General features: G+C 48.2%; 1 protein-coding gene across 7 annotated transcripts in view; it reads left to right on the top strand.

Moving 5' to 3' along the window:
- Nucleotides 1–26,126, top strand: part of KLHL29 (kelch like family member 29) — a 1,368,521-nt gene that overhangs the window by 1,240,089 nt on the left and 102,306 nt on the right. For all 7 annotated transcript variants that reach the window (XM_063915305.1, XM_063915307.1, XM_063915304.1 and 4 more), the window contains 2 exons: nt 1,737–1,935; nt 2,865–3,047. In XM_063915305.1, coding sequence (XP_063771375.1) covers nt 1,737–1,935; nt 2,865–3,047 — 382 coding nt within the window. The remainder of the gene's footprint in view (nt 1–1,736; nt 1,936–2,864; nt 3,048–26,126) is intronic.

The following is a 26,126-nucleotide window of genomic DNA, read 5'->3' as shown; positions in this document are numbered from 1 at the left end:
CTGTACCTATGAGCGCTATCACTGAATAACCTTGTCTGTGTAGCGAAATGGAACAGGCTAAATAGCAAAGAAGAAAGCGTGACAGAGACTGTTGAGTAAAACTGTCTGGAGGGCATTATATGCTAATAAATTGAAGTCCTCTGTAAACCCCAGTAAATATTTAAAGAGCTGTAATCACGTTAAACGCTGCAGTGATCTTGTAATATTCACAAATAAACACTGAAGCACCTATGACGCGACTGAACTATGGGCCTGATCAGAGGTGTACACTAATGTGGCTGCAGCTGGGATTGTGTGTGAAGCGTCTGGGGGAAAATATTTAAATACGCAGATCCCTGGATTTGTATTGAGATGCCCACAGGTGGCTTTGCGAGTTCCAGCAGCTTCTTACAAATGGCCTGATTCAGAGATGTACGCAAATCCATTGCGTATGTGTGGTCCCAGGTCATTCGATCATCGAACTTCTGAGCTCTATGGGTGCGCAACATGGCTGCAGAAAATAAAACACTGGAACCATTGCAGCTGTGGACGGGAATGCAGTCACAGGATGAGACACACCCCAAACGGTCACGATACACCTGCGTTTTTGCCGCCACTCCCACCAACCGCCCCAGATGCTCCCAGAATTTTAATCACTTTGCAAATAAATCCTCACTGCAACCGCTGTCTCAAATAGGGGCGTAAAGAGCCGTACCGGGCACCGTTAATGAATGTGGGGGGGTGGCATAAAAAGTGGGTGTGTCCATTCTAATACAGGGGGGTCACGAGGGGGAGCTGGAAAGGGCTTGCCTGTGGAAAGCGGTTCCCTCCTCCTCAGCCGCGCCACTGGTCGATACCCAATTTTTTTTACACAGTAGAATGGCTATGTGTACATCTCTGCACCAGAACCTTTGTGCACTGTACCCGTTTCTCAAACAGGACGTCTGATGTGCATTGGTAAAATGCTTCCTTTATGGTTACAGACTGATATGTTTATGTCATAGGGGTTCGAGGATCTTAAAAGTTTCTAACTGCTCTTTGTTATACGGTATACATATTTTATTCTGTTGTTTTTCTTTTCAATGCATTTTTCAATGTTTATTAAATTAGATAGGCATGTGTTAATCTGAAAGCAAGCCTGCATTTTATGTGTGTTTATATGTACATGTTATATTAAGCATTGCTATTTCAGATGCTCTGCCAAGGAATATCAATTGTAAATGGCAATAGAATAGCGCCACCTAGTGTCCAAATTATTTGACAAACTTCATGTACTTCTCAGTTGTTGTGGGAAAACAAATTGTATATATTAGTTTCAAAACATAATATCTATATATTTCACAAAATTGTGTCAAAAATTCACTTTTTCCATATTTTAAGTTCTAAACATATTCCTGGAAATGTCCACTTGTACATAAGTGTAGCAAGAATCGACCTTTGACTATCAAAATGTCTGTTCTTTTGTGCTTCTCTTTGGATAACAGACTACACCGTCCAGTTACTATCTTCTCTTGCCTTTCATTGACCCTTTTGTTAAAACTGAATGTAATTGCCGTTGTAATGTGAATTACATGCGATACCCTTCCTCTCTGAATGGAAGTTAGTAAACCTGCTGTGCCGTTCTTGCTTTCATGGGCCATTCAAATTCAAGTCCTTTGTAATCGAACAAATTCTTTGTTGCAGGACCAAAAGAGGAAAGGAGCTGCTATCTCAGATAAAGTTTAACACTCTACGCGTTTTGTGTCCTCCTTTTGCAGCATTCCGCTGAATTGTTGGCCGTCGTCCGCCTCCCCTTCATCCATCCAAGCTATCTGCTCAATGTTGTTGACAATGAGGAGCTGATAAAGTCGTCAGAGGCTTGCCGGGATTTAGTCAATGAGGCGAAGAGATATCACATGCTTCCTCACGCCCGGCAAGAGATGCAGACGCCACGCACAAGGCCAAGGCTATCAGCAGGTACAGAAGGTGGTCAAACTCATCGTCCGTTAACACACTCAAAATGATAGCCTGCACTGTGTGTGGGACATATGCAGCAGCAGAACTTTAGACGATAGGGACTCAGGGGCCCGTTGCTGGTTCGGCGGATATGTCCTATGTAGAGACAACTCCGTTCAGAGGTATAACAGTATCACCACGAGTGATGTGGGCGGCTCTTCTGGCTGTTGGCCTAGCTGGCTGCTGCAGTTGGTGGGGAAGGAGATATAATGATGTCACACCGTCGTAATTACTCATTCTCATCCTGCACCTGGGCCCACAACTTGGTAGTTCCACCCATACACTTTAAAAATAGAACAGGCTTAGGAAGGAAATATGGGGTTCGGTGCTGAGAGGACTTCGCTAAGACAGAGTCAACCTTCAATAGTATCAAATGTTCAGTGGTTTAGTGGCTGTCTCTCTACAGGTAGCTGGAATCCACAACCATTTTAGGATTTAAAGTGGGCAATTCAAGTGTACTTTTGAATAACAAATACTCATTTACTATTGATTTCAGTATGAACTGATTTTCTAGTTGATCAGCATCTCTAACATTAGAGTATCTGTTAGGACTTTGCAGAGCTGGGGGACCTTGATAATTAGGCTGTATGGGGCCCTGAGATTACTGACAATTGTCGTGCTGTGTGGCCCTCAGCTTACCCTCTGATTGGTCATTCTGCCCATGTATAATAGTGCCATAAGTATTTGGTAAAAAGGGAGTTCTGCCATCGGTTGGGTTACGGTGTTTCTCGCATAGTTTTTAAATGGCCAAAATGGGTTTATATGACAATTCAATCATTTCCTTGCCTTAACTATTTCTAAAAGAATAGCTAGTAGAGTACTTGACTTCCTAATACTTGCTCTTTTTATTATCTCTAAAGCTCTGTGTATTTTGCCCCCCTGGTTTGTAGGTGTGGCAGAAGTGATTGTCCTGGTTGGGGGTCGGCAAATGACAGGAATGAACCAGAGGACGCTGACAGCTGTCACTTGTTTAAATCCACAAATCAATAAATGGTACCCGCTGGCCAGCCTGCCCTTCTATGACCGTGAATTCTTCAGCGTCGTGAGTGCCGGTGACAACATCTACCTTTCAGGTAAAAGGCCAAGTCAATCCCAAGCAGCTGTGAAGAGATTTTATTCTGTGCCTTGTTTTACATTATGTTTCCAAATCGCTCAGAATTCCTTCAAGTAATTTACCAAAGACAGAAGCCAGGTCCCATACATAGTACATAAGGCAGACCATAGATCTTTGCAGACCCCCACATCTCTCCTGGCTTTAGAGTAGTGTAGTCCCCCAATCTGATCTCTGGGGCAATACAATGTTGACTCCTAATTTTCTAGTGACTTTGCAACGCAGACGCCCAAATTGACAAGCGCAGTTTTCCATACTGACTGACCTGATCCAATGTTTTTCCAACCCTGTAAACTTAGACGTCATTCAAGGCGTGCCCTGGATATGTAGCCAATAATAAGTCCAGCCTCCTCCCACTAGAGCAGTGGTCTCCAACCTTATTTGGGGTGTGAGCTACTTTTGGAAAATAAAAGATCTGGAAGAGCTACCCCCACCCCCCAATGCGCGCGCATTCCTGTGAAAGTGGGTGTGGCCTCGGAAAAGTGGGTGTGTCCTCGCAACAGTAATGCCCCCCCAGCAGTGCCAGATACACAAGTAATGTCCCCCAGCAGTGCCAGATACACAAGTAATGTCCCCCAGCAGTGCCAGATACACAAGTAATGTCCCCCAGCAGTGCCAGATACACAAGTAATGTCCCCCAGCAGTGCCAGATACACAAGTAATGTCCCCCAGCAGTGCCAGATACACAAATAATGTCCCCAGCAGTGCCAGATACACAAATAATGCCCCCCAGCAGTGCCAGATACACAAATAATGCCCCCCAGCAGTGCCAGATACACAAATAATGTCCCCAGCAGTGCCAGATACACAAATAATGTCCCCAGCAGTGCCAGATACACAAATAATGCCCCCCCCCTACAGTGCCAGATACACAAATAATGCCCCCCCCTGCAGTGCAAGATACACAAGTAATGTCCCCAGCAGTGCCAGATACACAAATAATGCCCCCCCCCCTACAGTGCCAGATACACAAATAATGCCCCCCCCCCTGCAGTGCAAGATACACAAATAATGTCCCCTCCTGCAGTGCCAGATACACAAATAATGCCCCCCCGCAGTGCCAGATACACAAGTTATGTCCCCCAGCAGTGCCAGATACACAAATAATGCCCCCTCCTGCAGTGCCAGATACACAAATAATGCCCCCCTACAGTGCCAGATACACAAATAATGCCCCCCCCCTGCAGTGCCAGATACACAAATAATGCCCCCCCTGCAGTGCCAGATACACAAGTAATGTCCCCCAGCATTGCCAGATACACAAATAATGTCCCCTCCTGCAGTGCCAGATACACAAATAATGCCACCCCTGCAGTGCCAGATACACAAATAATTCCCCCCCCCTGCAGTGCCAGATACACAAATAATGCCCCCCAGCAGTGCCAGATACACAAATAATGTCCCCCAGCAGTGCCAGATACACAAATAATGCCCCCACTTCAGTGCCAGATACACAAGTAATGTCCCCCACTGCAGTGCCAGATACACAAGTAATGTCCCCCACTGCAGTGCCAGAAACACAAGTAATGTCCTCCACTGCAGTGCCAGATACACAAGTAATGTCCCCCACTGCAGTGCCAGATACACAAATAATGCCCCCCACTGCAGTGCCATTTACACAAATAATGTCCCCAGCAGTGCCAGATACACAAGTAATGTCCCCCACTGCAGTGCCATTTACACAAAGAATGTCCCCAGCAGTGCCAGATACACAAATAATGTCCCCCAGCAGTGCAAATAATGTCCCCAGCAGTGCCAGATACACAAATAATGCCCCCCCCCCCCCTGCAGTGCCAGATACACAAATAATGCCCCCCTACAGTGCCAGATACACAAGTAATGTCCCCCAGCAGTGCCAGATACACAAATAATGACCCCTCCTGCAGTGCCAGATACACAAATAATGCCCCCCTACAGTGCCAGATACACAAGTAATGTCCCCCAGCAGTGCCAGATACACAAATAATGTCCCCTCCTGCAGTGCCAGATACACAAATAACGTCCCCTCCTGCAGTGCCAGATACACAAATAATGCCCCCCCTGCAGTGCCACATACACAAATAATGTCCCCTCCTGCAGTGCTAGATACACAAATAATGCCCCCCAGCAGTGCCAGATACACAAATAATGCCCCCCCTGCAGTGCCAGAAACACAAATAATGCCCTCCTACAGTGCCAGATACACAAATAATGCCCCCCTGCAGTGCCAGATACACAAGTAATGTCCCCCAGCAGTGCCAGATACACAAATAATGCCCCCCCCCCTGCAGTGCCAGATACACAAATAATGCCCCCCCTGCAGTGCCAGATACACAAATATTGCCCCCCCTGCAGTGCCAGATACACAAATAATGCCCCCCCTGCAGTGCCAGATACACAAATAATGCCCCCCCTGCAGTGCCAGATACACAAATAATGCCCCCCCTGCAGTGCCAGATACACAAATAATGCCCCCCCCCCCCTGCAGTGCCAGATACACAAATAATGCCTCCCCTGCAGTGCCACATACACAAATAATGTCCCCTCCTGCAGTGCTAGATACACAAATAATGCCCCCCAGCAGTGCCAGATACACAAATAATGCCCCCCCTGCAGTGCCAGAAACACAAATAATGCCCCCCCTGCAGTGCCAGATACACAAATAATTCCACCCTGCAGTGCCAGATACACAAATAATGCCCCCCCTGCAGTGCCAGATACACAAATAATTTCCCCCCCTGCAGTGCCAGATACACAAATAATGCCCCCCCTGCAGTGCCGGATACACAAATAATGCCCCCCCTGCAGTGCCAGATACACAAATAATGCCCCCCCTGCAGTGCAAGATACACAAATAATGCCCCCCCCTGCAGTGCCAGATACACAAATAATGCCCCCCCTGCAGTGCCAGATACACAAATAATGTCCCCTCCTGCAGTGCCAGATACACAAATAATGCCCCCCCTGCAGTGCCAGATACACAAATAATGTCCCCTCCTGCAGTGCCAGATACACAAATAATGCCCCCCCTGCAGTGCCAGATACACAAATAATGCCCCCCCTGCAGTGCCAGATACACAAATAATGCCCCCCCCCCCCCCTGCAGTGCCAGATACGACCCCGCAGCTGCCGCTCACTTATGTGCGTCTGGGGAGGAGATGAGGAGAGGAGAGCCCAGCACTAGCACAGCGCGTGGTGTGCCTCAGTCTCCTGCTCCGACCGGCGCTGACGTCTCCTTCCGCGCACCGCGAAATATGGTGCGGAACGCCAGCCAATCAGCAGCCGGCGCGCGTGCTCTGATTGGCTGACGGTCGGCACCATATTAATATATGCACTCAGTGCCGCCGCCGCATTGAGCTTCTGAAAAAGCGGTGCAGAGTTGGCGACCACTGCACTAGAGTAACACCACTTTCATCAACTGAAACTGTTCAGTCCTGCTAAATGTAGCATTAGTTATGGCTTAAACTACTCTTCAGTGACGGAACATTGGCGATATGGCGATTTGTTTTCTGCTGCGCAAAGTGTGCCTGGGAATACGCTTCTCTGTTAGTGTGTAATGGGAAGGAGAGACATTGGGGTCTATCTACTAAGCCTTGGATGGAGATAAAGAGGACCGAGATAAAGTACCAGCTAATCAGCTCCTAACTGCTATGTCACAGGCTGCATTTGAAAAATGTCAGTTAGGAGCTGATTAGCTGGTACTTTATCTCCATCCACTTTATCTCCATCCAAAGCTTAGTAAATAGACGATCTCTGTCATTTCTTTGCTATTTATCCAGTCATTCCTAGAGAGGCCTGTTGCCCATTTGCACAGCCAGCAATCTACCCTCTCAATGTATTAATCCCATTTAATATATTGCAAAATTAAATCCTCGCTCTGGAAAACTGTGAGCACAGTTGCACATACACCGTACTTTGGGACTGGGGTGGACGCTAATTGCAGCATCACGGAGTCTTTGTACGCAGCGGCGATGTGAAAATAGGCATCTTGAGTTTAAAGACACCGACTGTAGGCTTCCGTGGTCTGCTGCCTCGTCCGAAGATGCGGCATCAGATCAACTGCGTGACCATCGGATATCTGAGTAACTCGCAGGATGTCCGGTAAAATCACGCCATTGAAGCCAGTGAAGCCTCTGTAATGCTGTCTTCCACCGCCTCAAATGCCAGCATCAATCATGCCGCGGCGTTTCGTGTACTGCGAGCGGCATTGCAGCCTCAGATCTGCACACACCCAGTGCGGCTTCTGTGCATGCACAGATCTAAAAACATCAGAGATTTACATACATCTCCAAATTAGGCCATATGTAAGAAATGTCTCCACTCCGCCCAACTCCAGCCATGAGAAACATAGAATATGACGGCAGATAAGAACAACATGGCCCATTTAGTCTGCCCCTTTTATTACCATATTTTTATCTCAAACCTTATTTGATCCTTATTTCTTTTTAAGGATATCCTTATGTCTATCCCATGCATGTTTACATTTCTCTACTGTCTTAGCCTCTGCCACCTCTGATGGGAGGCTATTCCACTTGTCCACTACCCTTTCTGTGAAATAATTTTTCCTCAAATTTCCCCTGAACCTGCCTCCCTCCAGTCTCAGTGCATGTCCTCGTGTCCTATTGCTTCTCTTCATTTGGAGAATGTTTCCCTCCTGGACTTTGTTAAAACCCTTGATTTATGTGAAAGTTTCTATCATGTCCCCCCTTTCCCTTCTCTGCTCCAAACTATACATAGAGATTTTTTAGTCTTTCTGGGTATGTTTTGTGATGTAGGCCATGCACCATTTTAGTTGCCCTTCTTTGTCTCTAATGTAGTAATATTCTTCTGAAGATATGGCCTCCAGAATTGAACACAGTATTCTAGATGAGACCGTACCAATGACCTATACAGGGGCCTTATTACTTCTTTCTGCTGCTGATTCCTCTCCCAATGCAGCCCAGCATCTGACTAGCCTTCCTCATTGCCTTGTTACATTGCTTACCTGCCTTTAAGTCACCTGAAATAGTGACTCCTAGATCCCTTTCCTCCTCAGTAGTTTCCAGTATAGTGCCATTAATACTATATTTAGCCTTTGGATTAGTGAGACCTTGAGAGAAGGTGGGAACGTCTGCTCCACAGCAAATGCCCTCATCTTACTTTGTAGAACCATGCACATTGGTAGAAAGCTAGGCTCACTTCTGCAAACCAAGCGGCACTGCTCCATGAAAATGATTTTGCCCTGTGCCATGGCCATTGAAATAACAGATCACATGGGGCTTTCAAAAAAAAAAAATGTTTATCATGATTTCCAAAGACAGAACAGCCATGTTGAATTTTGTGGAATGGCACCTTTATTTCTGTCATGTCAAATATGTCAGCTGCCTACATCACTGCCACTTCAAAGGAAGGGCTTGAGATTATGCGATATCTCGGTTGAACTGTGAGGTGCGAAATGTGACTGATAAAAATTGGAAACGGACTGAGACCTCCAAGGCGGCTGAGCATTCAGTTCTGTGCACCTTCCTGCAGAGCAGTGACAGACCCTGGAAATGTGCTCTCACTGTATCTCACTTACACTATCCTGTCCCATAGAATGAAACCTTATTCATGCACTTAATAGCAAAGCCACGACACACTCAGGCACCTCCTCCGCAGTTATGGGAATGCACTGGATACACCCAACCTGTCCCTACAAACGGTTCAGTCTTTAGCAGCAGTAACATGTGCTCCATCTGCATCAGAGAGACGCGGTTACAATGCCGCCAGTCGGGATCCCGGCGGTCACAATACCAACGCCACAGGCTATTCTCCATCTGTGGATGTCCATGACACCCATAGAGGAAGACTCTAACCTGTGGCGAGTGCAGCGAGGGGCTTCCTAGCGCCCGCCCTGCTGCCGGCAATCTGGCAGACGGGATCTCGCTGTCGGGATCATGACAGCTGGGATCCCGTCCGCTGGCAATTAGTACGTATCCCGCATCAGAATACTGTAAAACCCAGTATGAAAATCCGCTCCAACCACACGATAGTGCCCCAGTTCATATTGTGCCACATTATAGTGCTCCAGTTCATATTATGTAACATTATAATGCCCTCCTGTTCATTTTATACCACACTACAATGAGCGGGTCCAGGGGCATAACTATATGTATTGCACGCTCCAAGGCAAAAGTTTGTAAGGGCTCCTTTGTACCAGCCAATGGTGATAACTGTATGTAACACATGTAACTCTCAGCTGTGGGCCCCAGAGCAGCCGCCCTCCCTGTGTCAGGAATCGACTCACCAAGCTGACATCTGTCCGCCGCTGCGGACTCCGTCCTGGGTCCCTGCGTTCATCTGTCATCCGCGTCTCTGCCATCAGACGCCATCCTGGGCCTGGGAGCGCTCCTGTGACAGCGGGCGTGTAGCACGCCGCGTTCCCGCTGGGCCGCGGCATGGGCGCCGCCATGACAGCCTCCAGCAGTCAGCATACGGCGGCCAATCCGGTGCTTGGCCGCACCCACTTTTCCTCACTCCACCAATGACTGTGCAACAGGGGGTATATATGAAGCTGCAGGATCAGTCTGCAGGCATCCTAAACTTTGTGTCACTCCTGCGACTCATGTGTAAGGATCTGGTTCCTGTTTCCTCCGTGTACCTGGATACCTACCTGCTGTTCCGTGTTCCTGGCTATCTACCTAAGACTCTGTACTCCTGGTTACTTCTCACAGCTCCGTGGAACTACAAGCCCCAGCAATACCTGCTTCCATCTACAGGCTTCACACTCACCACCATCTCTGTGTGCTTCAGCCTAGCAGTAGAGACTGACTCCAGGTGTGTTCCATCTCTCCACCTGTGATACAGCTTGCTTGCTGCCAGTGCCTCATCACCTGCACTGTGGACATTGTCAGACTCCTGCCTCTGCTACCAGGTTTGCCATACAACACCATCTCTGCTGGCTCCACGTTTTAATCTGCTCTGGTTCCCATACCAGAATATTCTCTGCCAAGTTATACTCATCTGTGTTCATTCATCTGTTATCATTATTACCGGTTATCATTTCATCAGTCACCATTCATTCATTTGCCATACTTCTGTTACCATAGACTTTCAGCTTCCACGCTGTACAATTGACATTTGCATTTCTTATTGTTATTTTCTGCTGCCGTTTTGTGAATCATCTGTATAATAAATATCATTGCGCTCATGCGCAGAAACATAATCCAGCCTCCTCGCTTTCTCCCATCTACTTCCACTGACCCACTAGCGCCCCCTCCGGGGACACAGACAAAACCAAGTCTGACAGTAAGTTCAGGATCGATGGACTCGGACGGTGGACGGAGTGTGGGGTGAGAGGCCTTGCAAAATCTGGTCTCCCGTTTGGATGGTCAAGAGGCTGCGCAGCAGCAGATGTTCCAGTTCCTGCAAGGGATGTCCTCCCGGATTGATACACTACAGCAATCCCTGCCTAGTGTACACACTTCTACAGTTCCTGTTACTCCAGCACCTGCCAGTACTGTGAGTTCCTCTATGCCGGCTGCATCAGCTCCAGTGTCACGTCTGCACCTGCCCGTGCCAAGCAAGTATGATGGCAGCCCAAAGTTATGTCGCGGGTTTCTTAACCAATGTGAAATCCAGTTTGAATTGTTGTCACATAATTTCCCCACGCCAAGATCCAAGGTTGCCTACATCATCTCTCTACTCTCTGGATCTGCTTTGAGTTGGGTGTCTCCTCTGTGGGAACGTGCTGACCCTCTGATGAACAACTATGCAGAATTCGTGTCAACCTTCAGACGGATCTTTGACGAGCCAGGTCGTGCAACATCAGCTTCTGCAGACCTAATCCAACTTCGTCAAGGTACCCGAAGTATGGGACAATATGTCATCCAGTTCCAGACGTTGGCCGCAGAGATTCAGTGGAACAATCAAGCCCTGGTGGCAGCTTTCTGGCATGGACTCTCTGATCGGATTAAGGACGAACTGGCGACCCGCGATCTTCCTGAGCAATTGTCTGATTTAATTTCCTTGTGCATCAAGTTGGACTCTCGCATCCGCGAACGCAATAATGAACGTGCTCGTGGTGAGCCACGCAGATCAAGGATGATACCTTCCGTACAGTTCCAGTCTCCACCTTCTGATGAGCCTATGCAAATAAATAGGTCCCGCCTAACTCCTGAGGAGCGGTCAAGAAGACTTTGTGAGAGACTGTGTCTTTATTGTGCGGCTGCAGGTCACCAGATTAATTCTTGCACAGTGCGTTCGGGAAACGCCAGATCCTGACTTGTAAAGGAGGAGTCAAGTTGGGATCTTCTAGACAAGCTCCTTCTAATCAAGACCTTATCCTTCCTGTGACTTTAGAGACTTCAGTTGGGCTTCAATCTGCATCTGCATTAGTGGACTGTGGAGCCGCAGGAAACTTCATCACCCAAGCTGCGGTAAATAAATTTTGCTTGCCTGTATGTGAACTTTCTTACCCAGTCTACATTACCGCCGTGGATGGTAGCCAAATCTCCAAGGGGAATATCTCTCACCAAACTGCACCAGTGGTTTTGGGAGTTGGGTTCCTACACTCAGAATTAATAAAGTTCTTAATCATTCCTCAAGCCACCCAGGAGATCGTTTTGGGCATGCCCTGGCTCCAGCTACACAATCCACAGTTTGACTGGTCAGCGTTACAACTTACTTCTTGGGGTTCACATTGCCATCAGTCCTGTTTAGCCCAAGTTTGTCCTATCAAGTCTACTGAAGTAAAAACCCAGTCAAGTCTTCCTGCGGTTTATCAAGATTTCTCTGACGTCTTCAGTGAAAAAGCCGCTGATGTCCTGCCGCCCCATAGAGAATGGGATTGTCCCATCGATCTCCTTCCCGGCAAGAAGCCACCTAGGGGGCGTACCTACCCGTTATCTGTTCCCGAAACTGAAGCGATGAGCGACTACATCAGGGAGAATTTACAGAAGGGATTCATCCGTCCTTCATCATCACCCGCTGGTGCAGGCTTCTTCTTTGTTAAAAAGAAGGATGGAGGACTGCGTCCATGCATTGACTACCGGGGTCTCAATGACATTACCATTAAAAATAGTTATCCATTACCACTCATTACCGAATTATTTGACAGAGTTAAGGGAGCCCGCATCTTCACCAAGTTAGATCTCCGCGGTGCCTACAACCTCATCAGAATCCGGAGTGGTGACGAATGGAAGACAGCTTTTAACACTCGAGATGGTCATTACGAGTACCTGGTAATGCCATTCGGGTTGAGTAATGCCCCAGCAGTGTTCCAGCACTTTGTGAACGAAATTTTCCGTGACGTTCTGTATAAATATCTTGTAGTTTATCTGGATGATATCCTCATCTTCTCTCAAGATCTTCCCTCTCATCGTCTACAAGTCCGTGAAGTCCTCCGACGTCTTCGTGAGAACCGGCTCTACGGTAAACTATCCAAGTGTACCTTTGAAGTTTCCTCTATACCCTTCCTGGGATATATAATTTCCGGATCGGATCTCCAGATGGACCCGACAAAGTTGGAAGCCATTGCCAATTGGTCCATTCCAAATTCTCTCAAGTCTATTCAGCGATTCCTGGGATTTGCCAACTACTATAGGAAATTTATTCGGGGATTCTCCACTCTCATCGCTCCTATTACCAATTTAACTCGGAAAGGGGCAGACCATTCCAATTGGTCAGAAGAGGCTTTAGCGGCCTTCCAGAAGATCAAGCTGGCCTTTATGTCTGCTCCAGTTCTGTCCCAACCAGATGTAAACAGACCGTTCGAGTTGGAGGTGGATGCCTCTACAGTTGGAGTTGGAGCTGTTCTCTCCCAGAAGGGAACTGATGGGAAGATCCACCCCTGTGGATTTTATTCTCGTAAATTCCTCCCTGCAGAAGCTAACTATTCCGTTGGAGATCAAGAACTACTGGCGATTAAACTGGCTCTCGAGGAATGGAGGTATCTCCTGGAAGGGGCCAAACATCCGTTCAACATCTACACGGATCATAAAAATCTGCTATATTTAAAGGCAGCCCAGTGCCTTAATCCTCGCCAGTCCAGGTGGGCTATGTTTTTCTCACGTTTTAACTTTAAGCTTCATTTCCGCCCAGGTTCGCAAAATGTTAAAGCTGACGCCTTATCCCGATCTATGGAATCCGAAGAGGAAACGTCTGACTCAGTTCCACATTCCATCCTGAGTCCAGTGGTATTTGCTGCTTCTCAAGTCTCCCCAGCTCCTCCTCCTGGTAAGACTTTTGTTTCCCCAGAACTCCGACCCAAGTTGCTGTCTTGGGCCCATCAATCCAGGTTCACTGGTCATCCCGGTGTTCTGAAAACCTTCAAGTTCCTCTCTGAGACATACTGGTGGCCAAAGATGAAAGCTGACATCAAGGATTTCGTGGCATCCTGTCCTAAGTGTGCGCAGCACAAGACTCCTCGTCAGTCTCCAGCAGGTCAGTTACAACCATTGTCTGTTCCTAGTCGCCCTTGGTCACACCTGTCCATGGACTTTATCTCCGACCTTCCTCCCTCTCAAGGATACAATACCATCTGGGTTGTAGTGGACAGATTTACCAAGATGGCCCATTTTGTTCCTCTCCAGGGTCTCCCTTCTGCCCCAAAACTCGCCCAAATCTTCCTACGGGAGATTTTCCGCTTACATGGTCTACCCTCAGAAATAATATCCGACCGAGGTGTACAGTTTGTAGCGAGGTTTTGGAGGGCTCTCTGTTCTGCCATGCAGGTTAAACTGAAGTTCTCGTCATCTTACCACCCTCAGACGAATGGGCAGACAGAAAGGGTAAATCAAGAACTAGAGACATTTTTAAGGTTGTATGTTTCATCTTCTCAGGATGACTGGTTGGATCTGCTCCCATGGGCCGAGTTTGCCCACAACTTCCGCTATCACACTGCTACTGAGACAACTCCATTCTTTGCAGTGTATGGGCAACATCCTCGTGTTCCAGACTTCCAAGAACTCCCTCACATGGATGTTCCTGCTGCCACTACTGCCCTGAGTCAGTTCTCTTCAACCTGGAGGAAGATTCACATTTCTCTCAAAAAGGCCTCCAGCCGGTATAAATACTTTGCTGATCGCAAAAGACGCGCAGTTCCTAGCCTGAAACCTGGGGACAAGGTTTGGCTGTCTACCCGGAACCTCCGTCTTAGGGTCCCGTCTATGAAATTTGCACCACGTTTCATTGGCCCCTTTCCTGTCGAAAGAGTCATCAGCCCTGTGGCCTACAAGCTGAAGTTACCACCTTCTCTACGAATACCTAATGCTTTTCATGTTTCTCTCCTCAGACCTTTAGTCCTGAATCGGTTCCAAAGAGCTCTACCAGTTGGCCCCAAAGTTCGAACCCAGCGGGGCGTGGAGTTCGAAATTGGCAAGATTCTGGATTCCCGTTGCCGGTATGGACGTCTTCAATACCTTGTCGATTGGTCCGGTTATGGCCCAGAGGAGAGAAGTTGGGTAAATTCGTTGGATGTCCATGCTCCAAGGTTGGTCCGTGTCTTCCATAACACTCATCCTTCCAAGCCACGTGGGTGTTCAGTGCCCACCCTTAAAGGGGGGGGTACTGTCAGGAATCGACTCACCAAGCTGACATCTGTCCGCCGCTGCGGACTCCGTCCTGGGTCCCTGCGTTCATCTGTCATCCGCGTCTCTGCCATCAGACGCCATCCTGGGCCTGGGAGCGCTCCTGTGACAGCGGGCGTGTAGCACGCCGCGTTCCCGCTGGGCCGCGGCATGGGCGCCGCCATGACAGCCTCCAGCAGTCAGCATACGGCGGCCAATCCGGTGCTTGGCCGCACCCACTTTTCCTCACTCCACCAATGACTGTGCAACAGGGGGTATATATGAAGCTGCAGGATCAGTCTGCAGGCATCCTGAACTTTGTGTCACTCCTGCGACTCATGTGTAAGGATCTGGTTCCTGTTTCCTCCGTGTACCTGGATACCTACCTGCTGTTCCGTGTTCCTGGCTATCTACCTAAGACTCTGTACTCCTGGTTACTTCTCACAGCTCCGTGGAACTACAAGCCCCAGCAATACCTGCTTCCATCTACAGGCTTCACACTCACCACCATCTCTGTGTGCTTCAGCCTAGCAGTAGAGACTGACTCCAGGTGTGTTCCATCTCTCCACCTGTGATACAGCTTGCTTGCTGCCAGTGCCTCATCACCTGCACTGTGGACATTGTCAGACTCCTGCCTCTGCTACCAGGTTTGCCATACAACACCATCTCTGCTGGCTCCACGTTTTAATCTGCTCTGGTTCCCATACCAGAATATTCTCTGCCAAGTTATACTCATCTGTGTTCATTCATCTGTTATCATTATTACCGGTTATCATTTCATCAGTCACCATTCATTCATTTGCCATACTTCTGTTACCATAGACTTTCAGCTTCCACGCTGCACTATTGACATTTGCATTTCTTATTGTTATTTTCTGCTGCCGTTTTGTGAATCATCTGTATAATAAATATCATTGCGCTCATGCGCAGAAACATAATCCAGCCTCCTCGCTTTCTCCCATCTACTTCCACTGACCCACTAGCGCCCCCTCCGGGGACACAGACAAAACCAAGTCTGACACCCTGCACCTATGGCAGCAACGCTCCTGGCAGATAGTGTTGGCATATAGTAGCCTATGGACTACCTTTCATAGTTTTTTTGGGTGGCCCTAATTTGTGCATGCGCTGATGTAAAGCAGCTGAGGGGGCAATGTGGGGAACCGGTCATGATGTCAGCAGTCGGAACACCGATGCCGTAACCCTGTCACTGATCAGAAGACCACCGGCGGGATCCCAACATGGATCACAATGCTGGTGCCATAATCCTGCCTGCTGGCATCCCGATCATAAGTACAGTATGCCAGGGCGGGTTAGGTTCAGGGTGTGGCTGGGGGGATTAGTTAGGTTTAGGCTGGAGGGGGTGGAGGGTTAGGCTACGGGGAAGGAGGGTTAGATTTAGGCACTAAGAAGGGGGGTTAGGCTGCGATGAGGAAGGGTTGGGGTTAGACATCACCGGGTAGGGTTAGGGTCAGGTTGTGAGATGGGTGTTAGGGTCGTGCTGCGGGATGGGGGGGTTAGGGTCAGGCTGCGGGATGGGGGTTAGGGTCAGGCTGCAGGAAGGTAGGGTTAAGGTTATACATCACCGGGGAGGGTTAGGGTCAGGCTGCGGGATGTTGGTTAGGGTCAGGCTGCGGAAAGGTAGGGTTAGGGTTATTGGGAGTAGGGGGTTAGGGCTAGGCTGCGTGATGGGGGTTAGGGTCAGGCTGCAGGAAGGTAGGGTTAGGGTTATGGGGAGTAGGGGGTTAGGGTTAGAGCACTCACCTATCAGGTGTCAGGATCCTGTGCCTCGGGATGCAGCTGTCGCTATTCTGACCGCCAACATCCCAAGCCCCAGGATCCCAATACCATCCCGTTATGTCAGGCATGTCCAAACTGCGGCCCTCCAGCTGTTGTGAAACTACATATACCAGCATGCCTTGACACAGTTTTGCTGTCAGAGAATGCTAAAGCTGTGTCAGGGCATGCTGGGATGTGTAGTTTCTCAACAGCTGGAGGGCCGCAGTTTGGACATGCCTGCGTTATGTAATTGCTGTGCGACCACATTGCTTCTCAGAGACCGCCGGGATGGAACACAAATGGTACAGCCTGGTAAATAAAGATTCCTTATTGCTGTGAATCTTTATTTTTGAGGGCAGACCGCAAATAATAATAAATAAGATGTTATGTATTTATTGGGATCTCTTCAGTACTAGACTGCACGGCTTGATGAATACACCCCATAGGGTAACACAGGAAGATGTCTCGTTTCTCTTGTGTGAGATGAATCCCGGCCCTTGGTGAACAAGCTTTTTAAATCTTAATTTTTTTTCTTTCCATGTAGGTCATTGGGGAGCAGGGTGCAGATGGCATTAAATTGAGTCTGGGTTTAGATTCCGTGGCCAGGCAGGGGATGCAGTCATTACATTGCATTATTTATTCTCTGCTCTGTCAGCTTCCCGGGGTTCATCTGTTCTTGTTTCTCTGCCGATTGGTCAGCTGGCCGCTGCACATACTAGCCAAGCAGGAAATAAGCGATCCGGATAGCAGGCAGGCGAGCTTGGGACGTGTTTGTGTTTATTTGTCTGCAGGCTAATTAAATTGTATTGCTCTGGCTTCCTTAATGAGGAGCTGCCCACACCAATTCCAAGCGTTCGAGGCAGCTCAGACAACAAGGAAGCATTTGTAAAATAAGGAATGCTAATCAGCACCACAGGAGCCGACGCTAGCGAGAGAAAGCTGTCGGCAGACGTATCCTCAGTGGGAGCGTGTCGGAGGCATTCATGACTTGCTCCAGGCTGGATGCACCCAGGGATCTCGCTTCTGTTTCTTGTATACGTACATTTTCCTAAGCACCGAATTCAGAGATGAAGTAACAGCTTAACCCCTTCCGCTGCCAGGACGGAGAATGCACATATCTATTACAGACACTGTGATATCATAGCGACGGATAAAGGATAATGGGACTAATTCAGGTTCAGTGGCAAACGCAGGATATCTAGAGGGGGGGTTTCCAAATGCAGTCCACAATCTCTTACTCCGCGGAACATTGGAGCAAGTACGGGAGTCTGGGGGAGCGCCAGAAGAACCTAGTAATGACCCTGGACATTAATGTATACGGGTGGTCTTCAGTTTGCCGGCGGCTGGGCTCCCGACGACCAGCATACCGGCGCTGGAATCCCGACTGCCGGCATACCGACAGCTTTTCTCCCTCTTGGGGGTCCACGACCCCCCTGGAGGGAGAATAGATAGCGTGGCACGAGTAGCGCGCCACCGTGCCCACAGCGTGGTTTGCGCAGCAAGCACGCAATGGGCTCATTTGCGCTCACCCAGCTTTCGGTATGCCGGCGGTACGGATTCCGGTGCCGGTATGCTGGCCGCCGGAAGCCCGACCGCCGGCATAACATACTACACCCATGTAAACATTGGTCTATTTATACATTGGATACTGTATGGAATACAGTGTTAATGTTTAATACTATAGATGGTCTACAGTATATGCTGTATCAAATATTTAAAGAATATAAATAAGATAAGTGGTCAGGAAAAGTTAAACATACTATAATAAATTAATAAATAACAAACATAATAGAACCCCTACTGCATTTTCTAAGCACACATTCTCCCACCTGATGGTAAGGCTCCTGTCTTTTCTTCCTTGTAGCTACTCTCTGGTCCCATGCACTGATTGAAGACTCAGGGCCTAATTCAGACTTGATCGTAGCCGTGCAAAATTTTGCACAGCTTCGATTAGTTACTCAGACATGCAGGGGGATGCCCAGCACAGGGCTAGTCCGCCCCGCATGTCTGGCCCTACCCCCACGCACAAGTACAAAAGCATCGCACAGTGGCGATGCTTTTGTACTTGACAAGTAGCTCCCTACCCGCACAGCTCCTGCGCGCTGACAGGGAGCTACCCGTCGCTGTACAGGTCGCAGCAGCTGCGTGTGCCATCACGCAGCTGCCGCAGCCCGCCCCCCCCGCACGGTCCAGGCACGCCACCGGCCCACCCTCTCCCGCCCAGCGACGGCCTCTGCCTGTCAATCAGACAGGGGCGATCGCTGGGCTGAGATGGCCATTGGCTGTCTGGCATGCGCCGGCGCATGCGCAGTTCAGACCTGATCGGCTGCTGTGTGAAAACACACAGCAGCGATCAGGTCTGAATTAAGCCCTCAGATCCACCTAACACATAAAAACTTGGTAGAAGAAGCTGCTATCACTGGGCATGTGCAGCAGCTCTACTCTGTCCCTTAAACTGCATGATGTGACGGCAGTTCTTGTAATTGTATATATACCTTTGCTATTGTTGTCATAATTTGAGCCACTTGCCAAGAGGAGGGGGTTTCCAGGCAACTGGAACCCCCCCCCTTGCGTTTGCTTATGAGGTTGGATTGCAAATTGTGATCCAACCGGAATTTTTGCATTCTTCCGACGGGTGCATGCGCAGGACCCGCAGTAAATGTGAACGCCTCTGTCTGATTGACGTGGGGCGGGAGGGGGGTGGCAACGCTCCATTTCCAAGGCAGAGATGGTGTGTTGCGGGTCCGGCAGCAGGGAAACGGGCGCGGCGGCTTATGAAGGGTAGGCGTGATCGAGGCAGCTGTGTGACGTCACACGCAGCCGCTCTGATCAAAAAGATGGCGGCAGCCCTCCCGCCTTTACAGTCAGGCTGCGCTGGCAGGAGGCTTCCCTACATCTTGCAACTGCGCACTAATTGCGGCACGATCACAATTAGTGCGTGGTCACGCGTGGGGGAAGGACGGTGGCACCCAGCATGCGAGACAAAGGATTGCAAGTTCTGCTAAAAAGCAGAATTTGCAATCATTACTGAATAGGGTCCAATGTCCATTTTTTGCACCATTTACAGGCTAACACGTGTCCGCTATACACCCATGAACCATGGTCACACGTTTATAACCTCAAAGTATTTGTCATTTAGATTAAAAGGTGGATTATTAGATATCATGGCCATACACTGTGACATATACCGCAATGTGAGGTATATGGCCACATGATATCTGGGAGGAGACATTTCCCCATTCCCAGTGTCAGACTGGGGCAGGAAGGGCCCACCAGGGAATGCAGTGGTAGGGGCCCAAGCTTTAGGGGTGTGGCCAGCGATCAGAATGGGTGTGACCAGCCACTATAGAAGCACTTAGCCTACCATTAGAGAGTACATGTGAAGAACAGGGCCCCTTTATAATGGAGGGGACAGGGATGTGTCAAGGACATGCGCTTTGATTGGCAGGAGGGCTAATCTTCCACAGAAACAAACCAAGCTCCCATGTTCATCCATGACCCTGTTCAGCCAGTTTGTAGAACCCAAGAGGAGGGAATGGGGCCATCAGATAGTGCAGCCCATCAGGGATCTCCTCACTTTCTCTCTCACACACACACCCCTCCGTGCACCTGTGGGCCAGTCCGACCCTTCACGTTCCTCCTCTGTAAAGAGACAGGTAAAATGTCGAGCCGTCGACAGCGGCAACACATACACTGCTAGGTGCGGCTGACCAGTGATTGGATCAGTTGGGCATGCTGAAAGATTTTTCGTACTAGGACATTCAATCATCGCTGATCGTATGTGGCCCTTAACTGTTAATTTACTGTATTGCCCAGATCAGCTGGTTACTTGTTGATTAGCCAATAGTTGTATGCTCTGTATAAGGTTTGACTTTCATTAAAATGTGCCATTAGTAGAGGCGACTCCTACCTGGGTGGAGGAAGAGGGCTGCCGCTTGCCATGCTGCCGGTTCTCCGCCGCCTGGTCCCTGCCGCCGCCCGCGTCCCGTTCCTGTACTATGTAGTTCACAGATGCCGGGACACAGCACATGCTCAGTACCGCCGACGGTACTGCGCGTGCGCAAAACCCTGGCTTCTGTGGACTGCATCGGCTGCAGTCCATAAAAGCCGGCTAGGGCTGACGAGGCAGGGAGTTGCTTCCTACAGGAAGCCTGGTCTCTGCTAATCACAGCCTGGTCTGGCAGTCCCGGAGGGAGGAAACACCTCCTAATGGGACTGTCTGTAGTGTCTGTGACTGGCAGGTAGGACTTCCAATAGGAAGTCACTGCCAGTCACAGTGAAGCCAGTGCGGTCTCACAGACTGCATCTGGCTTCACTGATGTGAGCTGGGTGGCGGATTTTACCTGGGGCTGGGGGGGGCTGCAGTCCTGCAGTACATAAGTAAAAACCGCCACTGTCTATTAGCTTAGCCCTTGTATAGTACACAGGAGTGTGAGCAGATTATTTTATGAGGAAAGATTAATAAGGGCATTAACAAATGTATGGACCCCGAAGGGTTGACTGCGGAGTAGAGGCCACTATATATTCAGCACAGAACAAAGTGTTACATAAACAGCAACCAATGAAGAACAGATTGGGACTAATAGCAACTCATCAACCAGTTGTCGGTCATTTCCATGGCGCAGATGTTTATGGAACTAGTCATCATACAGTATCATTGAAGATATTTAGCCATTGCTAATCAGATTTATCCAGATTCATTTCCTCAGCCTGCTGCAGATTGGAAGGAACCAATTGTGGATGTTTAGCTGCTTGTATGAAATTGTATATCAAACAAATGGCCTGAGCGGGAGTATGTGCATGTAAGGATAAAACGTCAGATTGAGTCTATGGGGGAGATGTACTAAGCAGTGATAAGAGAGGAGAAGTTGCCCATGGCAACCAATCAGCATTGACGTAACACTTCTAATTTGGATACTATAAAACTATACAGAGCAGCTGATTGGTTGCCAGGGGCAACTTCTCTACTCTTTTCACTGCTTAGTACATGTCCCCCTATATCTTCTCTCTGCACAGAGGGGAAGAAGTAAAGTCTATGAAGGCTTGGTAAAGTGAGCAATGGAGGTGTGTGTACTGATAGTAGGTCTTATATATCCCGAAAAGTGTAATGCTCTGAATGACCATACAGGAACACCTGACATAAGGCCTGTTTCAGGATTGGTTGCCGCAGTCGCTACTGTGTGTTTATGCTAATGACAACCACCCGAGGAGTACAGAATTATTCAATACATTGGGCCTGATTCTGAGTGGCACATTTTCCATGGGAATGCTGCAGATTATATGCTGATGATAGTGACGAGCGGAGGGCTGGGGGTGGTGCAGTTGCATTGATGCGCCAGACGCAGAATACTGCCGGATGGTGGCATGGTAGTTACGATCGCAGAAAGAGGACAGCTTTACAGCTGCATTATGTGCGACTCTGAGTCAGGCCCGCTGAGTGTAGGGGACACGAATGGGTGAGATTCAGTTTTGTTAGAAGACGGACAAATCTATTCAAGAGTGTTGTATGGTCAATGGACCAACCCATATTTCAATGGAGGAGGAAATGTGATGACAGTCTAGAAAGCTGATGGTATGAGGTAGTGCGAGTGTATGCCACAAGCTTGTAAGCGTCATTTAACCCCTTCAGTGCTAGGGATGAATGAGACTCATCCTGCACAAACCTCAGGAGTACCACCTGAACTGGAAGTTAGAGTTAGGAACTAGGTAGAGGGTTAGGGGTAGGAATTAGGGTTAGAGATAGAAGAGAAAAACTCACCGAAACGGTAAAGGATTGGAGGTGTGACCACAAAGTGACAGTCACATGACCGTCGGGACTCGGGAGATACCACTGGATCTGATGCAGCCATTGGGAGCAGATAAGTCTCCGCTGGCCACCAGGGTCAACATACTACCATGTTGACATGATGATAAGATGAATGTTGACATTATGACACCTCCCCCCTTACCCTAATCCCTAACCCTAATGTTCCCTCTAGTGCCTAACCCTAACTCCACAGCCTGACCAGGTGTGACAGACGCTCTATAGTCCGGCTACAATATCCTGCCCTGAACAGTTCTCCTTGGACTTTTAATTAATCTCGAGTTCTTGCCTCTTTCAGTCTTGCGCATCCAATTAACGCACAGCCTTGGAATGTGCGCTTCCACCCACTGTTGCCCTCCTTTGCTGTTATTATAATTAGATGAAGTTCGTAGAAATATAATGATTATAGGTCATAACCACGCACTCCCTAGTGATACCAAACAGTGGGGGTCATTCCGAGTTGTTAGCTCGTTATTTTTTTGTCGCAACGGAGCGATTAGTCGCTCATGCGCAATGTCCGCAGTGCGACTGCGCCAAGTAAATTTGCTATGCAGTTAGGTATTTTACTCACGGCATTACGAGGTTTTTTCTTCGTTCTGGTGATCGTAATGTGATTGACAGGAAGTGGGTGTTTTATGGGAGTGTGTGAAAAAACGCTACCGTTTCTGGGGGAAAAGCGGGAGTGTCTAAAGAAACGGGGGAGTGTCTGGGCGAACACTGGGTGTGTTTGTGACGTCAAACCAGGAACTAAACTGACTGAACTGATCGCAGTTGCCGAGTAAGTGTGGAGCTACTCAGAAACTGCTAAGAAGTGTCTATTCGCAATTTTGCTAATCTTTCGTTCGCAATTTTGATAAGCTAAGATTTACTCCCAGTAGGCGGCGGCTTAGCGTGTGCAAAGCTGCTAAAAGCAGCTTGCGAGCGAACAACTCGGAATGAAGGCCAGTGTTCTAAGACTAAACACAAATAGTTAAAAATATTTTCTGTTCTTGCTATTTCCTTGTAAAGCAACGCTACTCTTCAAGCAGAACGGTCTTTCTAAGTATCGGCCTAATTCACACCCGATCGCTCCTGCTTTTGCAGAGTTGCGATCAGATAGTCGCCGTCCATAGAGAGTGAAAACCTGCCCCGCGCAAGTGTGTGAATGCATGCGTATGCCATGTGAAAACTTCGCCAGACAGCGGACACCTGCAAATCCGTTCACAACCCACTCACCATCTAATGGTTTTTCCAGTTTGTGCAGTCTGTGCCTAGCCCAGGACTTACTCCTACAGTGCGATACCGAAAAGTGTAATGCTGTTTGGGGCCGGAGCTGACGTCACACACCCTCCCAGAAACCGATTGGGAACGCCAGCGTTTTTCCTGACACTCCCAGAAAACGGTCAGTTACCACCCACAAACGTCCTATTCCTATCAATCACCATGCGTACGCCTAGGGATCGAAATTTTTTGCACCATTCTATCGCTGTTTGGGCTCGCGCCTGCACATTGCTATGCATACACATGCGCAGTCATTGGATAATTGGCCGCTCTGCGATTTCACACAATGGCGATCAGGTCTGAATTAGGCCCTATGGGGGTAATTCCAAGTTGATCGCAGCAGGAAATTTTTTAGCAGTTGGGCAAAACCATGTGCTCTGCAGGGGAGGGGGCAGATATAACATGTGCAGAGAGAGATAGATTTGGGTGTGGTGAGTCCAATCTGCAATCTAAATTGCAGTGTGAAGCAGCCAGTATTTACCCTGCACAGAAAAAAAATAACCCACCAAAATCTAACTCTCTCTGCAAATGTAAAGGGGGGTACACACGGAGAGATCCGTGCTTAAAATCTAAGCAATCTTGCTAGATTGCTTAGATTTTAAGCACGGATCTGCCGTGTGTATGCCCCCCAGCAATCGCTGGTGCTAGATTGAGCCTGCATGCAGGCTCAATCCAGCGGGTCGCTCACTTCACCGTTGTGTGAAATGAGCGGCCCCCCGTCGGCTTTCCCCCTCGCTCAGCACATCGCGCTGTGCTGAGCGGGGTGAGAGATGTGTGCTGAGCGGTCCGTGTTAAGATCGCTCAGCACACATCTCTCCCGTGAGTACCCCCCTTTATATCTGCCCCCCCCCCCCCCCCCCCTGCAGTGCACATGGTTTTGCCCAACTGCTAAAAAATATCCCGCTGCGATCAACTTGGATTTACCCCCTATATTCCTTTTACTGTATTTATTGAGGCTGGAAGTTGCAATTTTCTCTTGCAGAACAGAGATACTGTGGACTGTAATGCTATCAACAAAGAGCAATAGAACTTCTCCATCTTGTGGCCAGGTTATGGTATAACATTGACATTCACTGGTCTATCAAATAAATGTGACCTCTTTCCCACCAGCAGTTCCCACAAGCGGTAATAGTTACACATGACACTTCATAGTTTTCACGATTGACATTACTCAGTGGCAAACGCAGGATTTCTAGAGGGGGGTTTCCAAATGCAATCCATAATCTCTGGGAGTCTGGGGGAGCGGTAGAAGAACCTAGTAATGACCATGAGCATTGGTACTTTTTATACATTTGATACTGTATGGAATAGAGTATTAATATTTAACGCTATAGATTGTCTATAGTATAGGCAGTATCAAACATAAAACAATATAAATAAGATAAGTGGTCAGGAAAAGGTTAAACATGCCATACTAAATAAATAAATAAACAAACATAATAGAACCAGTAGTAGACAGAAGTGCACTTTCTAAGCACACATTCTCCCACCTCATGGAAAGGCTCCTGTCTCTTCTTCCTGTCAGCTACCTTCATATTATATACCATTGCTATTGTTATAATTTGAGCCACTTGCCAAGAGGAGGGGGGTTTCCAGGCAACCAGAAACCCCCGCTGCGTTTGCCTATGTTACTCAGGACACATATTTCAACCCAGTGCTCAAAAGTCTCTGGATGTATCCAGCGATGTGACCCTTGTAAGCGCTTCGCCGAAACCTGTGTTTCTTTTCACAAGGAAAAGTTCAAAGGAGGAGGAAATGACAGACTTTACATAGCAACGATCTTGACAAGGACAAAAACATCTTTGTAATGAAAGACATTTAAACCTAGATATCACAACAAAGCGGACAGATAACATAGAGGCACCTGCAGCAAGATTACACGGTACACAGACCGGTGGTTATTCTCCTCTATTCATTTACTACAAATGCAATCACAACGCTTTTTTTGAAAAGGAAAAAAAAAAAGCTTCAGTGTTCTACAGGACCATACCAAAGAACCGCGGAACCTGGGGTGCGAGTTGGCCATTTAAAGAGCGACATTTACAAAGGACTGACCGTGGGGGAAGGTTTTTCCTCATGTGCATGGCAGACTTCCAGCGTGTAAACATCGGATGGAATCGTGAAAATAGCTGACGATAAACAACAGTTTACACCATACAGCTGGCAAATATGAATGCATATATAAAGTATTTCTTATTTCACATAAGTCATATTGCATTACAGGTTTATTGTCCTGCTAAGTAGTCATCATTTTATGTGCAGATATTCCAATACTTTTTTGTTATTTTTATTTTATATTATACAGTACGTAACTCAAAGCCAGGACACCCAATGTGAAATGTAAATGTATTAATTGAAAACAATACCTATATGAATATTTTTCACTTATCTATGTTAATGTAAGTCGGTAAAGAGCCCAAGGGGACTGATTCATGTTTGTAAGTAAAGCAAAAAAAATCAAGTAACTTTGGGGGTCATTCCGAGTTGATCGCTTGCTAGCAACTTTTTGCAGTGCTGCGATCAGGTTAAAACTCGGCAAAACTGCGCATGCGTATGCACCGCAATGCGCAGGCGCGTCGTACGGGTACAAAGAGGATCGGCCACTGGCCAATGGATTTAACGAAGAATCCATTTGCACAGCCGATCGCAAGGTGATTGGCAGAAAGAGGGCGTTTATGGGTGTCAACTGACCGTTTTT

This window comes from Pseudophryne corroboree, chromosome 4, assembly GCF_028390025.1.
Source record: "Pseudophryne corroboree isolate aPseCor3 chromosome 4, aPseCor3.hap2, whole genome shotgun sequence".
NCBI classification, from domain to species: domain Eukaryota; kingdom Metazoa; phylum Chordata; class Amphibia; order Anura; family Myobatrachidae; genus Pseudophryne; species Pseudophryne corroboree.
The sequence above is the reverse complement of the archived record's forward strand: the minus strand, read 5'-3'. Positions and strand labels throughout refer to the sequence as shown.